The following is a 17297-nucleotide window of genomic DNA, read 5'->3' as shown; positions in this document are numbered from 1 at the left end:
CAAACTTACATAAATTATCCCCAACAAAGTCACTTAAGACATTTTATCATTCAGAAACAAAATTAAAACAATGAATATACATGCCGATGTACCGAAGATATCACCTGCTGGCAATAAAAAGAATCGAATGAACAAAAGTATCGATTATAGCAACATTAATCCGAAACAATCGATTGCATGTTACGACGCTTAACGCAAACCCCCATATTTATTGGAGGTCTGGCTTAGATTGCTCTCGGTAAAAAACAATATTTTAGGAGGAATATAAATGCTAATGAGAGCGTTGGTGAAGCCTGATACAATGTTGCGCAGGATCAATTGACCAGTTACTTTATTTGCGATAGTTCATAATTTTTACTTTTTGACACTATTATGACAAGAATCTCCCAATTTTATGTTGAATTTTATGACGTCAAGTCTAAATCGAATGCTAAGAATATTTTGATTAATAATCTAGTTATTACAAAAAAGAATAAATGAACTATACAATAAATATTAACATCAAATAATTTGATCAATCATTGAATTCCAAAAATTTAAGAAATATCAACTACAGAACAAATTAATCTGACTACAATACAAAAGCGGACCATCAGAGACATCTCCCTAATTAGACTACCGACGAAGTTAAAACAACCGTCAAAGAAAGAACAAAACCAAGATCATGAGGAATCATTTACCCCTGGGCACGAGATGGAGGGGATAAGATTTACTGACCTTCGATTGCTGATAGCCTGATGGAGACTTACAATGAGACAGTTAATTAGGATGAAGATTTTAAAGAATTTGACTTTGATTAATTTGAGAAAGATGAAGACTCATTTGATGTAAACGAAGAGGTTTAAGTAAAGCTGAAATAACGTATGAAACAAATAAGTTTGTAATATGACCGTAGGTATGATATAATTTTTTTTTTTTTTAATGGCTCATGAGAAATACTGTGTTAACTTTATGTAAACTACTTAAACTAACCAAGTTATTCTCCAGAAATGTGTCAAGGAGATTAAAAGTGTATAATATTTGATGTATAAATGCTACAAATATGCTTTAGATTTTCGCTAAGGAAGGGTTTTCAAAACACGTTTGCAATGTCTTAATCAGGATATTTAGTAATTCATCAGAAATCTGATGATAGTAGGGTAAATAGGAGAAATTTTCTCTTTATCAACTTTCTTAACGAATATGCATCATAATAGTAATGAAAAGCAAGAGAAACAGTGTAAAGGAAACCATAAAATACTAGTCCAATCGAAGTTTTACAATTCATCGTCCTTTCTCTAGAGCTATTCATTAAAGTCTTTTTATTTGCTCCTGACAGCTAGATAGTCTATACAGTTGCCATCAGTACACGTAACAGATCGCCAGCGCACATACTATCTAGATCCCAATCGATCGATGGATCCGATTTGATCTACGCATGCGTACGTTCATAATTATCTGCGCTCTTTCATTTGCCGACTGACTTTATGACCGTCTGGACCATGTAAACGTCTCAAATCATATTGGCGAGTAATTAATAGTCATTACATATGGCAATGTGTTCAAAGAGAATAATTAACGTACTGACAGAGTTAAAGCCGGACAAGATTGTGTTTCGAGCGAATTTACCGTTGGCGATATGATATTGAAAAAAAGAGACTTAATTACTCGTAAATAGATGCCATTGGCCGTTGAAATTGAACCTTGCGGCGTGTCAGTTTAAAATGATATAATTTAGAACTGTCATTACAACAAAATCAAATAAAAACTCCAATCACCAAATCTACAAAAAAATTACCTAACAAATTTAAAATCTGGTAATGTTAGACTTAACAAAAGATCCCACGATGCGAATAACAATACCACATACTACTATCTATACAGGAAAACGTTAAACTTATTTCCAATCTTAGAGCAACAATGCCTAATCGATCGTTGGAAAATAAAACTAGACACGGCACTCCTTATCGGTACATCTTAAAACGAAATATTGTAATAAAAAGTACGTAGAATAGCTACATACTTCATGGTTCCGTCATTCCTATCATGTATTACATCAATTTCAATCTTAACACAATAACATAAAGACATACCTATCCAAATTTATATTTTTCGAGCGGCAAACCTACTATGGTTATAACATACATTGATGTAATGAATATGGAATGGGAGGAATATGATTCATCTCGTTTCGGTCTCAGTACAAATCAGGAACGAGATTCAATTTTAACTCAATTAGATATGCAGGAACTTCCATAAACGTAATGTATTCAAAAACATTTTTTATATGGACAGCGCTTATAGATCTTGCTTGCTTCATTTGATGATGATCCATTGTTTTTTCTGTTACATGTCATAAAACAAGTCCTCGACAACTTTATGGCTTGTTAATAAGCTTAAGAATTCTGAGATGCTTATATCTTGTCTGTGCTTAGATCTTTGTAAGTTGTCTTGCACACTACCTAAAACATTAGGACGGGATGCCAGCGTGATCTGAGCCCTCATTTCAATAAAAACCATTAATAGAGTAATCAGCATTACATTTCAAGATACGCTGGCCTTGTTTCTCCAAGTTAGGATGGAGTGGATCTATTTTTTCTTTAACAATAGGTGATAGAGTTTAAAATTGATTGTCAGATCATAAGATTGGTTATGTTGTTTCTTTACCTACATGTGAATCAGTGTGTGTAGCGACCGCATCTACATTTTAGAGTTGCTCGCGAGTAAATGTCAATTTAGATGGAGACGAGTGAACTGAGGCAGTTATTGAACCCTGCTTATGACGTCCGTTTTTTAGTTAAGTGTCTCAATTACTGTGGTAAATCTGATTGTTGTTTATTTAACGTTATAGGTTTCTGTTGAAACTGTTAAAAGTTATTAAGTGCTATGAGAATATTAAAGTAATAAATTAGAGTTAACAATGTATAAATAAAATTGGTTGTTACTGCACTAATGTTAGCTTTTGGCTTTATTAATAATAAAAAATACCCTTAGGTCTGTATATTATTATGCGTCTCAAAATCGCATAAATATTAAATTATCAATCCAAAATTTGCAAGCAATCAAACGTACAAATAAATTAAACACACATTCGCATTAATAAAAAAGTCACATAAATAAAAATCGTGCCGCGGAAGTAAACATATAAAATTTTAAAATCCCATTCACACGATCTGCGTCATTTACCACTAAAACGTTTCTCAGAATAATCCGTGTCTGACATTTTGGGGGCTTAAGGAAACCGTGTAAATGTCAATTGTATTGTCCCGTCTAAATTAACATTATAACTAATTGAAATTGAATGTCATTTGAGATGCAGATAGCCAAGTAGGAGCTAGAAGGGACTGATTTATTGGAAGCAATTCAGTTTTTAGAAAGGCGATTAGTTTTAATTGAATTCAGTATTCATAATTTTCTTGAGGAACTTAACCCATGTGGAGCTTTTGCGAATTTCATACACTCATTTTAGCATTTATTCCTTACCGTATATTCAAGCTTCTTCGTTGCAAAATTCAAAAGCCAGGTTTAGCTGAATAAAGAGATAAAGGTGACAGGCGGAATAAAAGAAGTAATATCCAAATTGGAATTTCATTATATAGTTTGAAGAGCCTATGTTTGAGATTATCAAGTTTAGTTCTCTCTAATACAAGAAAATAAAAAGTTTTTTGTTGCTCAGAAACCTAACGATTCACTGTGAACCATATACATATTTCAACTTCATCAGCTCACAAACACTCCCGTAGCCAACCCATAAGTCCTTAAACCCGTGGTTCCATTGAATGGGTCCAAGAAGCCATTATGTAGGGCATTATGATACCCATTGTCTTGGGTGAATGGGCCGACACAATATCTTACGAAATTTCCTAAAAAACTCGACGTATTATAAATGTATATTATGTTTATTATCAGATTCCGGTCGCCATTGTCTTTTTTATTCCGATCATCGACATTTACGTCTACACTCGCCTTTTTACGTGGTTTTGCTTGGGCATTGTTTTTGTTTATTGTTTCAATGTTTGTTACTTCATTTTGGCGGTCTGTTTGGCGCAGTGGTAATGTTTCTGTCTTAAAACTGTTTCTGTCCTGTGTTTGATCCCGAGTCAGATCATGATAAAAAAGGATTTTTTCTGATTAGCGTGGGATTCGATGATTATCTTTTTATTTGAAGATGTGGTGGATAAGCGATCTACTGTTTAATTCCAATCGCATATTGATCGCAATTTCCACTATATAATAGTTTAATGTTTGTTTGCCTACTAGCTTAGAAATTAATGTGGACCGTTGAGTGTTCATTATATTAGGCAACAAATTAAGCGTGAAAGTTTTTGTGATAACTACATTTTACGAACCAGTTTCTAGTTTTTTAATCAATTCAAGACATCCGGGTAATTGTAACAGCAAATCTCGATGTCAGATCGATAACTCGAAAATCGGTTTATTCCGATCGATATTTTATATCGATTTCGCACAATCTTAAAAATCGTGAGCTATTAGGTATTATTGCATTCCCTCATTAATATCTCTCTGGCATCACCCATTATTACTATCACGCGTATAAATTTTACGCTATGTTCAAATTTGGCAAGTAAATTTAGCTAGTCAAGTAGCAAATGAACATGATCCAAATTCAGTTACCTAGTTTTGATTGAAAAAAAACTAGATACGTTATGTTAGACCCGGAGCGAGATATTGTTTATTTTGTTGTGAATATAGTTAAATATATATAATATAATTTTTTGGCAATTTTTAATGCGCAACTGGTTAAATGTAATGTTTACTTAGTGATAATGAGGTAGGTATAACATACAAAACATACACAAAAGGCGTAAAGAAAATTGTAATATGCATGATATTTCTACACGTACTTAAATTACATGTTCTTCGGTACATAATTTTGGACACAAAATAAACGTTTGATATCAAATTCTATACCATAGCATATTTAGCCACTTCTAACGCACTCCTCACCCACTCCACATTGAACTCGCCCAATATAAACCTAGTCTAACCACGAATTATATAACGAATTATAAGTCCGTATGTTAACATCTATTGTGTTACTCGCTAATCTACATAAGTATAGGTATTAATGCGTCTTTCGAAAACGTTTTTGTAAAAGTTTCGACATGCAGAGAAACGCCAGTTTCGTAGGTACACGAATAAAATGGAATTTTCAATACAATAAGATGTACCTACACTGAACAATTTGTTTTTTGTAATGTAACGTCGCGTGCTAAAGTGTACTCTGTCACATGTTTAGGTTTTTTAATTTGTGTTTCAACATCAAAAAGGCAGTATGTGTTCCCAATTTGAAATGTCAAATCGCACGCCAAGAAAAAGGCGTAGTTTTTTTTTTGTTGGATGTAAATACCTAGCTCATTAATATTCTGGTTTGCAAATGCACTTGTGACTATAATTATGACTGTGACATGGATTTATTTAGCTTTAAATTTTATTTGAACAAAGTTTATAAGTAGATACTTACATAAACTTTGTAACGAAATATTTATGACCCAATATTAATATCGTTTTTTGCTTTTTAAAATGACAACTGACCTTTTTTTGTGATAACTTTGTATAACAACAACCTAGTGGATATTGTCAGTGTGCTGCAAAAATATTTATCTTTTACCTATATTATTTATTTCAATATTTAAAACTTAATTGCGCAAAAATGTACAAAATGCGGACTTAATTAAGAAAACCGTTTGGCATTCTCTGCCAGCTGATAAGCTGATGAAACATAAAAACTTTATTTAAATTAATAAAATTAACTAAAATTTTCTAGAACATCTCGTATCGTACATGAAATTAAAAAATAAAGAATTAAAAGATACATCAGCCATACCGAGCATACACCGTCATATTTACAGTCTAATTGAGAAAACTGTTTTTTTTTAGTCTGTTAAAAAAAAGCCACAAATCTTTTAATCCTTTTAACACAAACACTTTCGTGGGGCAATGTACGCCCGTAGTCAACGATCACTCACAATGGAGCACCGCAGTGACTAGGAGAAAACATTGATTAATTACCATAATAATTTATTTGATACTCCAAAACTTGATACGGGGAGGGGCCGCTTACACAACAACGTGAACGTTTAAGTTAGATTCTATTTGAACCAAAAAATATTGAGGGCGATACACATGGTGCGGTGTGGTGGCGGCATTGTCGCGTTGCTACATCGATGTCGTCTTCATTTAAAACGATTATCAGTTAATTATTAAAAGAAAATGTGGTAGGTTCATTTGTAGATCTCGTTTTAGCTCCAACATATAATAATACTCTTTTATATTTCATCGTTTTAACCGATTCTCCCAAACAATCAGTAATCCGCTAGATACTCATACAATATATTTTGTTATAATTTAAAAAACAGGGATATTAAACAAATAATTTGCTTATAAATACCGAAATTTTCATGATATAAAACAAACATTACAGTGAATCTACCAAGCAAACTTTTCGATATTCTAGGAAAAGATCTAATAAAATAAATGTTGTATCCGTCTTTATCTGAACAACATAGTCTGCAATTATTCATAGACTCAATAGTCGCTGTCGACAATAAAATGTAATCGCAACACAGCACATAACTAAACATGCTGCCGTGTCGTCTCACGTAGTGTGAACGAACCTTTTCTGATAAAAATGAAAACGCAAACGCGCTCGATGCGGCATACGGACTTGGTAAAAAAATATGTTGAAAAGAGAACAATGTTTTGGGTTATGATGCATGGAGGTGATTTGACTGTTTCAAACAAAAGAATGAGTTTGACGGAAAAGGAATGAGAGATCTGAATGTATCGTTAGTTGTGATTGTTTCATATATTAGCATAATACTGTTTTTGTTGAGAAACATTTGGTTTTTGTTATAGGTTTGCTGTCGGCCTTGAACCACTTGGACCAGGCGAGGAAGAACTCTTTGCAGTCGACGGTGGATTACTCTAGATACGTGAAGAGGTAAGTATTTCTTTTTGTATAATACATACATACATTTAATCACTTATTTGAGAGAAGTAACTGATATGTAGTGAAAAGTCAATCCTCTGAATGTAAACATTTGGATATTATGACCACAGTTAATTTTATTTATTTTTTAATGGTTTTTGCAATCCGGATTGGTTTTAAAACAGCATACATACAGGGTGCATTATTAATTACATTATCTCATTATGGTTTCAAGAAGACGTCTAGAATTCCATAGTTGATCTGGAATCCAACTCTAATTAAACTTCGGGACGGGACTAATAACCAGCAAAAACTTGAAATAACTATAAAAAATATGTTGAAGATCTAGTAGGTTTATAAACTTCGGTTTGCCGCCACATACGTACATACATATAATCACGTCTATATCCCTTGAGGGGCAGACAGAGCCAACAGTCTTCAAAAACAACCATTTTTTTAACAGGTACAGCTCGACCTTAGAATGTGGTTCCTCGTACTGCAAAGATCTGGGCTACCGGGAACACTTCCACTGCATGGACTGTACCGCGAGGGTCTTCTGCAAGAAGGAGGAGATGATCAGACACTTCAAGGTTAGTTACTTTTGGATATCTATATGTTCTTCTTTCACAACACCAAAGAAGGAACACACTTTTCTTACCAAAATAGAGACGACATTAAAGAAAAATGTGATTTAATTCTGAGAAAGAAGATAATAATTTACGACTGATGAGCACTTTCAGACATACACATCCATCACCGTAACCATCCAAGTTAAATAAGCTTCCCCATCTTAGGCACCTGCACCAAGTTCCCGGTCATAGACGGACCTTTAACTGCTATCAAAGAAGGACGTAATTAAGGTACCTTCTTGACCTACCATTTTAGGTTTGTATATAATCTTATCTTATTTGTTCCCACAGTGGCACAAGAAAAGGGATGAGTCCCTAGCTCATGGGTTCATGCGGTACTCGCCCCTCGATGACTGCTCAGAGAGGTTCAGCGACTGTCCCCACAACAGGAGTCAAACCCACTACCACTGCATACAAGAGGGCTGTGATAAGGTATGAGTTGATATGTAATACCCCGTTTATTTTAAAGGTGGTTGAACTATTCGCTAATATTTTCGTCAGAAGTTCTGGTAATAAAATATCTGTTAAAGAGTTGTATAAAAAAGTAAACTTTTTTGTCTTTAATTTTGCGGATAGAAATTGTTGATACAATGTCACCTACAGTCATAGTTGAAGCAGTTCTGATTCGGAAACTTAAAGGCACAGGCATGATACTGCTGTTGGATATAAAAACTTGTTATGGAAAATTAAACCCTATAGAGATGCAACCATGGCACTTATTTATAGACCACGATTATCGAAGCTAACAAAGCTCAATCTGTTTCATTTATAAAAAAAAAGGCAGAAAAGATAAAAACACTAAATGATTTTGATTCTAATCGTTATTCCTACAATGTTATCCCTCTTCTCCGTCCAGGTCTACATCTCCACTTCCGACGTCCAAATGCACGCGAACTACCACCGAAAGGACTCCGCCATCCTGCAGGAAGGGTTCCAAAGGTTCCGGGCCACTGAGAGCTGCGCGGCCCCTCATTGTGTCTTCGCTGGTCAGAGGACCACGCACTTCCACTGCAGGAGACCTGGGTGCACGTACACTTTTAAGAATAAGGCTGATATGGGTGAGGAAATTATCTGTTTATTCATCACATTATATGTATCACTTAAAAAATTCTTAAATACTTTAATGGGTTCCATCCAATTATTATGTTATTTCTGTAAAAATTTACCTTTGGTTGTTAAAAAAGGATTATTCGTCCTTACCTCTGTGAAATGTGCGAAGTGCGCCAATCATCACGATCCAGGATTAGGTCAGTTAGGTTTAGGTATACAGCTTCTCTGTCTGACTTTTGTAAGTGAACCTAACCCATGTCGGATCATGGTCTCACATACACTCATGGTGGTCTGAACTTGTTGGTTTCCGAACGATATTTTCTAAGAAGGTATTAACATTTAAAAATCACTTAGCCATTTACGGCAACAAAAGAGGAAGTATTCAAGATTAGGAATAAACTTCTGTTGGTTTCACATCTTACAATTTAATCTAACCCTTTAATTTCTTCCAACAAATTCCAGAAAAACATAAGACTTACCACATCAAAGACGAAGCCTTATCCAAGGACGGCTTCAAGAAGTACATGAAGAACGAAGCCTGCCCATACAGGGACTGTCGGTTCAGCAGGACCTGTAACCACATACACTGCATACGGCCCCATTGCAATTATGTCCTGCATTCCAGCAGCCAGATCTTCACGCACAAGAGGAAGCATGAGAGGAAGGAACAGGAGATGAGTTTTGGGTAAGTAATTTTATCCTCAATATCATCTACGTATACCAATGAACACTAATGTAATAGGCGAAACCCGGGCTACTATTTAGAGAGATGATGATATAACCAGCACTAACGCCAGGAGGATGATGATGATAAATAATTACTCATCAGCTTCTCGATATCTCCAAACGTCATACGCCATCAACCAATCACATTGAGAATTCGACGCGCTCAGCCAATAGCAACGTCTTCGCTGCTATTGGCTTATTTGGCACATACTCTTGTATGTGTTGATATATCAAACGTCAATGTCCTAGTATAGAACCACTTCATCACTTTCTCATGGGTGTCGTTAAAGGCTTAATAAGATGCGGAGATAAAACAGAAGTCGTTTTATGTCAAAATCTGACATACCCAATGAAGGGTCTTGGGCAAAAGGCCTACCCCTCCAAAGTGACGAAGAAGATAGCAAATATTTTTTTTTTCAACTTAGATACTTAAACTTAATAATCCGGTAGAACTTTTTTCAAGCAAGCTGTCTGTCTGTCTCCAGGCTTCCAACCTCAGTGATCCAAAGCGCGCTGATGCAGCAGGGAGGAGACCTCAGCATGTACTCCCCGGGCAGCAACCTCCACATCGACGACGACATGTCCAACTCCATGGACCCTGACTATCCCCATCCTTTTGTGAGTATTTCTTCACCTGAGTATCTATATTAATTGTTACTTCTTTGTCGTTTGTATGTTATTCTTGCGTTAACAACTTTTGTTTTAAAGCCCCTAAAATGTGATGTAAGTCAAAAAGAAGGAATGCAGAAATAACCGTTTCAAGTGGAAAAATGTAGTCACTGCCTATGAGTTCATAAGTTTGAGACTTACTTCAAAGAAATTAGTAGTAACACACATTGGATATAAACAGCCCCCATAGTAACGCACGCGCAACGCTATTTTTATAAACTGTCGCTGTTTCGCTTTTTATTATGATGTAATATAGGACAGCGATAGTTTTATCGCGCGACTAAAACGTCGTCGCGCGGGCCATAGTACGGGGGCTGTATCAGCTTCTTATAAAACGAATGACTTAAATTTTTAAACTAAATTATGATGTTCCAATTCCAGAACCCAGCGTTGGTAGAAGAAGTTACCCGCAAATACATCGAGACCTTCAATGGTGGCAAGGAAGCGGAGGACAAATGCAACAAATGCAGCGCTTTCAATAAACACTACCACTGTTTAGCTGATGGCTGCAAGATGGCTCACAGGTACGAATATATACGTATAAATCAGTTATTACAACACATATATACATAATCACGTTTATATCCCTAGACAGGACCAACATTCTTCAAATGACTGGACATGTTCAGCTGATTTAGTAGTGACAGGATGGTAGCCTATCGCCTAAAACCCCCAAGTATCCCTTGATTGAATTTTATAATCTGCAAGGGAAAAATTACATCACAGTGAAATCAGATCCAATCTGATGTTATGGTCTATATTTGAAAAAGAAATAAAATCTGTAGGTCGCCAAAAACCATCGCTGTTTCACTTTTTATTATGACGCGAAACGGGACAGCGATAAAAACGCCGGTATTATTGTTGATGACGATGATGATGATGATTCAATAATAAAATATTTCTTCTAGTTGCCACACAACGATGGTAAAGCACGTGATGGAACACGAGCAGCAGAATCAAGTGACAGAAGCCTATTTCGTGACCTACACAAGGAACAATCCGTGCGGGAACTCTGCCTGTCAGCATATCAGGGATATCACACATTATCACTGCACATGGGTAAGATATTCATTCTAAGTGTTTGTATAAAAATTTTCTGACATCTGCTAGAGCAATTAACATAATAATAAAAGGATGCACTGTTCCTTTAAAACATGACAAACATGACTGTTTTATTATATTATATTATACATGTATGAAAAAGAGTTCTTCTTTCTATGTAAGTTTAGTGGTTAAAGTGGACGAAGGTTTTTATAGTGTTCTTTTGATCTACAGGAAAATTGCGGTGCAGTAATCCTCTCTTCAGAAGAACATCCCTTCAGGCGTCTCGAACATCATCGCCAACACGCAATTCTAAGCCCAATGTCTCCAAACTTAGCGGCTAGATTCGCTCCCAATTTCACTCCTCAACTTTCGGCTCAACTTCATCCTAACATGGCTGCACAGCTAGGACAAGTACCTAATCTTCCAAATCTTCCACCGAATCTTGCTCAACTAGCCCAAATGGCACCAAGTCTGACATCACAGTTGACTCCAAATTTACAAGCGCAATTGAATCTTGGACCCAATTCTGTTGTTGCACCGCAGCAAGTTAATCCATCGAGTTCTTTAGATGAAATGTTCAGTAGGAAGAGAGGAAGGCCACCGAAGAACAGGGTGGTTGAAGTCTGGACTGGCAATGTAACTCCTGAAGCGATTTTCACTTCGTTCAAATTGCCTAAAAGTAACCAGTTACAGCATGTTGGGCAATCACCAGTGGTTACTACTGTTGAAGAGTTCCCTGTAAGTATGAATAATATAAATAAAAATAAAATACATAATATCCATAAAAGTAATAATATCTAATAAAAAATATACATAACTATCACTGCTAAATCTATAGATAAATTATATGATTATGCATTTAAGATTTAGAAATCAATTTTAATATCTTAGTAACTTAACATGGATCCAATTACTGTATCAAAAAGTGTTACCATACTAATGATATAAATATTATTTCCAGCGCATCAAATTCCAACACTTCGAAGTATTCACCAGCCCAGACGCTTGTAGCTCATCATACCCGGCCTGCCAGCTCAGGATGAGCAGACTCCATCTCCACTGCTTCAACTGCAGCTTCGCAGCCGAAGCCCACGCCTTCATGGAAACCCACATGAGGGAATCCCATTCCATCTCTCCACTTTTAGAGGGCTTTGATCATTTCTCTTCTTACGACCAGTGCGGTGGAAGAAGCTGCTTCAAAAACCAGTTGAGGACTCACTTCCATTGCGCTCAAGGCAATAACTGCCCAGCGATTCTCACTCAATACTCAGCTTTAGCTACTCATAAACATGGGAGAGGAACTCCAGTTATCAAGAGTGAAGAAGAGAAGCCGTTTGAGGAAGCCAAAGACTACTCTTTGAAAGAACGCGCGTCAGTAGATAGTGTGGGGTCTATGAAAGAAGCTGTGGAGTATGCGCCTACCAATTTCTCGATCAAGAGCGAATTTGAAAGGGAGCAGGATAATGTTTCCGGTGAGCGTTTTTCTATTGTATCATAAAGAATGCAAGAAGTCACTAAGAAATCTTGTGACAAGCTTTGATAGCTCATTAGCCTATACAACCATTGTTATGTTAACCTCTGTCCTGGACAAAAACTGAATTATTTTCTTCTTTTTCTTTATTTAAACTCAAACTTTACTGGCCCAGTTTACTTGCCTTTTTTGTCATTTTCATAAGTTTCTTCTGAACTAGACTTAAGCGGTTTTAAAAATCAAAACATCCGTTTTAATTCTCAATATCAATTTATCAAAATCAACCGAATAATAAACTGTTCATTTCAGTAGTAAAAGCTACGGGAACCTTCTACCCGTCGTCTCACCTTCGAAGCAACACATCATCGCCCAGGAGTATCTACGACGCTTCCCCATCTAAAGATATGAAACTCCGCATAGACTATGACAAGAAACCTTTAGACCAAAAGCCCACAGGACCGACCATTCCTCCATCATGTCACGATCAAAACTGCACATTGAATAAAAATGCTGGTGGAATGAATTTGCATTATCATTGCCCTCATTGTGGTCAGGCCTATGTGGACTTGAAATTGCTATTCAGTCATATGGTCAAGAAACACAGCAATTCCATGGATTCTGGTCCAGTTGGCTTGGCTGCTACTAAGGTGAGTTTTAATATGTACTTACTACTTCCGTTGATATTTATTTCCGCAGAAAATCCTTTTTAGGTACTTCATTTTGGGAACACATAAGGAACCTACATGCCAAATTTCAAATCTCTAGACCCAGTAGTTTGGGCTGTGCGTTGTATATATCGCAATATATCAGTCAACTAGTCAGTCAGTGTCATATGTCCTCTTTTACATATTTGGAAGATTTTGTTATACTCGGTATTTTATGCAAATCCGGCCTCGTTCTACTTAATCTTTCTTTCATCATTACGAATTTGTGATTCATCCTGTTAGCTTCATATTTATAGGATAAAAGAATTTTTTGTACGCCTTCCCATGTCCGTCACGGGGTAGACCTCAGTTAAAGCATACCGTCTGAAAACGTTCAGTTATATGGCTTAGTGATGGAACTGAGATATGTAACAATGATTGCCTAAATATTCACTTGATTCTATAAAAAAGATACAGACAGTACAATGAGCTTGTTTCGTGACAGGAGACGTTGGAACGGGAGTACCCTGAGATCTCCATCCTGCCATCCACCGCCGCCGCCAGCCAGCCAGAGCCCAGCCAGAGGCCGCCCAATCCTGCTGAACAGGTACTGTCAAATGTAAAATTTGTACATTTTCATAGCAGTTTCGTAACTTGGAGTTAATGGAAAGCTATACTTGGAAAATTTCTAGTCTGTTTCACGTGGTTTTCTTGACTTTAGAATAATGTACTCTCTCTCTCTCTCTTTCTCTCTCTTGGTAATATAAGGGTACAAAGCACATTAATCTTGGGTAACAATCATGACCCAAGCTTGGTTGATCGTCTTGTTATTACAATTACAGAAGTCAGTCGAGAGTAGGTTAGTTTAATTATCCAACTTACCAACTCCTGGATTGCGGTCATAGGCGACTCCTCAGGACTTTCTTAAAGAGTACTTATCATAGACCTAAATCCAGATACCACAAGAAGGATGCAACCAGAATTCACATCAGAAGAAGACGAGTGACTGAAAAATCCTATATTTGCTCTTTGGTATATCATATCCGTTACTTTATTTTCAGGTTCAAGCAGTTCAAAGCCTCCTTCTCCAGCAATACCTCGCTGGTGGCCGCAAGGGCAGTCTTCAGGAGCAGCTGAAGATGCAGCAGCAATACACGGCTTCTCTCGCCGGTTTGCCTGGATTGGCTCAAGTGGCTCTATTTTCACAGGGGTGAGTATTTGATGAATGTATAGCGATCATCCAAGTGCTGACATCGCGTTTTATTTTTAGAATTATGTCTTTCTGGTTGTTTGTCTGTCTATCGGTGTGTTTACTGAATGCGGTTTTTTAGATGAGTTAGGCTTGAAACTGGTGTACGGAAAATTCTCCCCCATAATGCACATATTGCACATTATTAATTAAGGCTTATTTAAGAGCAATACAGAAACCCAGCATTTTCAGAGAACTTTTACGGCAAACGAAATCGCGAGCATCAGGTAATTTACGTATAAACTTAAGAGCACTATGTAATATTTAAGTTTATTTTCAGAGGGTCTCCGTTCCCCCTGTACCCGGCGATGCTGTATCCGCCTGAGCTGCTTCTAGAACAGAGCCTGCTGCAGGGTCACGGTCTACCTCCAGGGTTGGACAAGGAGGCTGAGATGTTGGCTAAGACGTAAGATTCACCTCTATAATTTGTAACCATAGTTTTGTCTCCACTACAAGAGTATGCTTTTATAACAGCTAGATATGTTTTGATACATGGAGAGAGGAGTGATTTTGTCAGAAATTGTTATGCTATCAAGTTTCTCTTGGTGCTTTTTCTTGATTTTGGGAAAGGGCCCAGGGTTTAAAGACTTTCTTTAAAATTCTGTGCCGCTGAAACGGGTAGAATCTACCAAATATTATGTTGCATGTTTGCATTTCATATAATTCTCAAAAACATAACACAATCGACAAGGTTTTGAATCAAATAAGTACTTAATCTATTTAATTCAGAATCAGGTTTTTAATCTTATGCCATAGCAACATATGTGTATGTATTTTTTTTGTTATCTATTTTTATTATAGTAAGTTACTATATGTATGTATGGCTATTGGTCTTCTTTCTTCTTTCTTTCGCGTTGCATTAAACTTTATATAATTAATATAGGTATTTGACGTACTTACCATGCATTACATTATACATTACACCTTAATGTCGCCGAGCAAACTTGGTCGCTCATTGTGATATGATTCGAAACGTCCAAGATAACTTTATCTTGGAAGTTGCGTTACGTGCGCGTTTAAACCTGTATTATTTGTAAATACTAAAAATAAAGTAACTAAATGTATATTTGTTTATAAAACAATAGTAATGTCGGCAGGCGGCGGGCGGGGGGTGCGCGCGCGCCGCACATGCGCGTGCTCAAGGACGAGCCCATCCCCGACGGCTACCTGCGCTTCCGCTTCAACGAGGACTGCGCCTACCAGCACTGCGGCTACAGGTCACTGCCCTGCTATTGTTACACGGATACATACATATACTTCGGGACGGGACTAATAACCAGCAAAAACTTGAAATAACTATAAAAAAATATGTTGAAGATCTAGTAGGTTTATAAACTTCGGTTTGCCGCCACATACGTACACACATATATAATCACGTCTATATCCCTTGTGGGGTAGACAGAACTAACAGTCTTGAAAAGACTGAAAGGCCTCGCTCAGCTGTATGGCTTCTTGATGGAATTGCGATCCAAATAGTGACAGGTTGCTATGCAGGAATTTTTAATCTTTCAGAAACTTTCAAAAGAAGCAGAAATAATAATCTTGGCTTTGGAGGCACGTTAAAAGTTAAGGGTGAGGAGAGGACCACGGAGTCGGGGGGGGGGGAAGCTAGTTATTAATATTAGAGACACATTAAGAGGACTTACGAGGTTCTAAACTCAACAATCAGAAGATATGAGACCATAGATGGCGCTGCTTTCAATCGTCTATCAAATGTAGAACAGATCACGATGTTCAAGATTGTAGCGAAGATAAGTGGGAGAGCCAATAACACTGCTTAGCACACATTACGGAAATCCAATAATTCAGATTTCTTAAACTGTTAGCATATATATTGGATTACAAAAATCAATCACAATTTTTTGAGGATCAAACTTGTGAACTGACTTCTTGACTAATTTTTTTTTCACAAATAATCGAAATTTATTTACTTCTGACAAAAATAATATATTATATATATATATATTACAGGGAGCATCAAACCCACTTCCATTGCACTCGCAAAGACTGCGGCTACTCATTCTGCGACAAGACGAGATTCGTACAACACACAGCCAGGCATGAAAGGTAAGACTTTACATGCAATATCCTCTTAAGAAGTGAAAAAAAAAGATCACATAAAATGATAGATCAAGTCTTCTATTTAGTGTTTGAAATAATCTGTACATTTGTATGAGGAATATGTACTGTACAGTCACCTGCAAAAGCAAAACAAAGAAAATAATTTTCCGTAAAAAAAAAAGATTTTTTTTATAGCATTTAATGTATGTCCCTAAAATGAATAAAATGTGAATGCGCAACAGGTGACGTCATCTTTCAATAAAGCACCGCAATATTTGGCAAATTAATAGCAACGAAAATCGTTATAATATTTTTTTTTAATCCTAACCCGATTTCTCATTTATTTTTGTTCTAATATTTTAAATCTCTTTGATACAATTTTTTTTAATATTTAAAAAAAAATTAAAAAAATTTTTTTTTTAATATTTTTAAATATAATTAATGTTCGTTTCAGACTGGACACCCTGATGGGCGGCGACTTCCAGCAGTACCGAGCCAACGTGTACTGCCAGCGGCCCGAGTGCCCGCACGCCTCCACATTCGGTAAATATCACAGTATGTTGTTTTTTTTACTCTTAACTTATTAAAGCCTTGATATGCGCAAAATACCCTCTGTTGTCCCTCTCCCACGAGATAATTTCTTCCCATCTCCCACTCCTTTCTTTCCATATATGTCAAATTTCAGCTTTCTATAACCAGTAGTTTCGGATTAGTAATTAATTTTTTATTTTTATGTAATGTACATTCGTCTACGTTTGAGATTTAAGAAATAAATAAAATAAATAAATATATACGGGACAAATTACACTGATTGAGTTAGCCT

The 17297-nt window shown here is 36.4% G+C and overlaps 1 protein-coding gene across 1 annotated transcript in view; it reads left to right on the top strand.

Moving 5' to 3' along the window:
* Nucleotides 1-17297, top strand: part of LOC106138037 (uncharacterized) — an 83504-nt gene that overhangs the window by 61987 nt on the left and 4220 nt on the right. Inside the window, exons 8-24 of the mRNA XM_060951643.1 lie at nt 6859-6943; nt 7395-7521; nt 7852-7992; nt 8417-8618; nt 9073-9295; nt 9822-9954; nt 10387-10529; nt 10914-11064; nt 11281-11787; nt 12011-12521; nt 12830-13167; nt 13670-13771; nt 14226-14374; nt 14694-14819; nt 15511-15630; nt 16385-16480; nt 16929-17017. Coding sequence (XP_060807626.1) covers nt 6859-6943; nt 7395-7521; nt 7852-7992; nt 8417-8618; nt 9073-9295; nt 9822-9954; nt 10387-10529; nt 10914-11064; nt 11281-11787; nt 12011-12521; nt 12830-13167; nt 13670-13771; nt 14226-14374; nt 14694-14819; nt 15511-15630; nt 16385-16480; nt 16929-17017 — 3243 coding nt within the window. The remainder of the gene's footprint in view (nt 1-6858; nt 6944-7394; nt 7522-7851; nt 7993-8416; nt 8619-9072; nt 9296-9821; nt 9955-10386; nt 10530-10913; nt 11065-11280; nt 11788-12010; nt 12522-12829; nt 13168-13669; nt 13772-14225; nt 14375-14693; nt 14820-15510; nt 15631-16384; nt 16481-16928; nt 17018-17297) is intronic.

This window comes from Amyelois transitella, chromosome 25 (genome assembly GCF_032362555.1).
Source record: "Amyelois transitella isolate CPQ chromosome 25, ilAmyTran1.1, whole genome shotgun sequence".
In the NCBI taxonomy this organism is placed as follows: domain Eukaryota; kingdom Metazoa; phylum Arthropoda; class Insecta; order Lepidoptera; family Pyralidae; genus Amyelois; species Amyelois transitella.
Note: the sequence above shows the minus strand (reverse complement) of the source record. Positions and strands in the feature narration are given on the sequence as shown.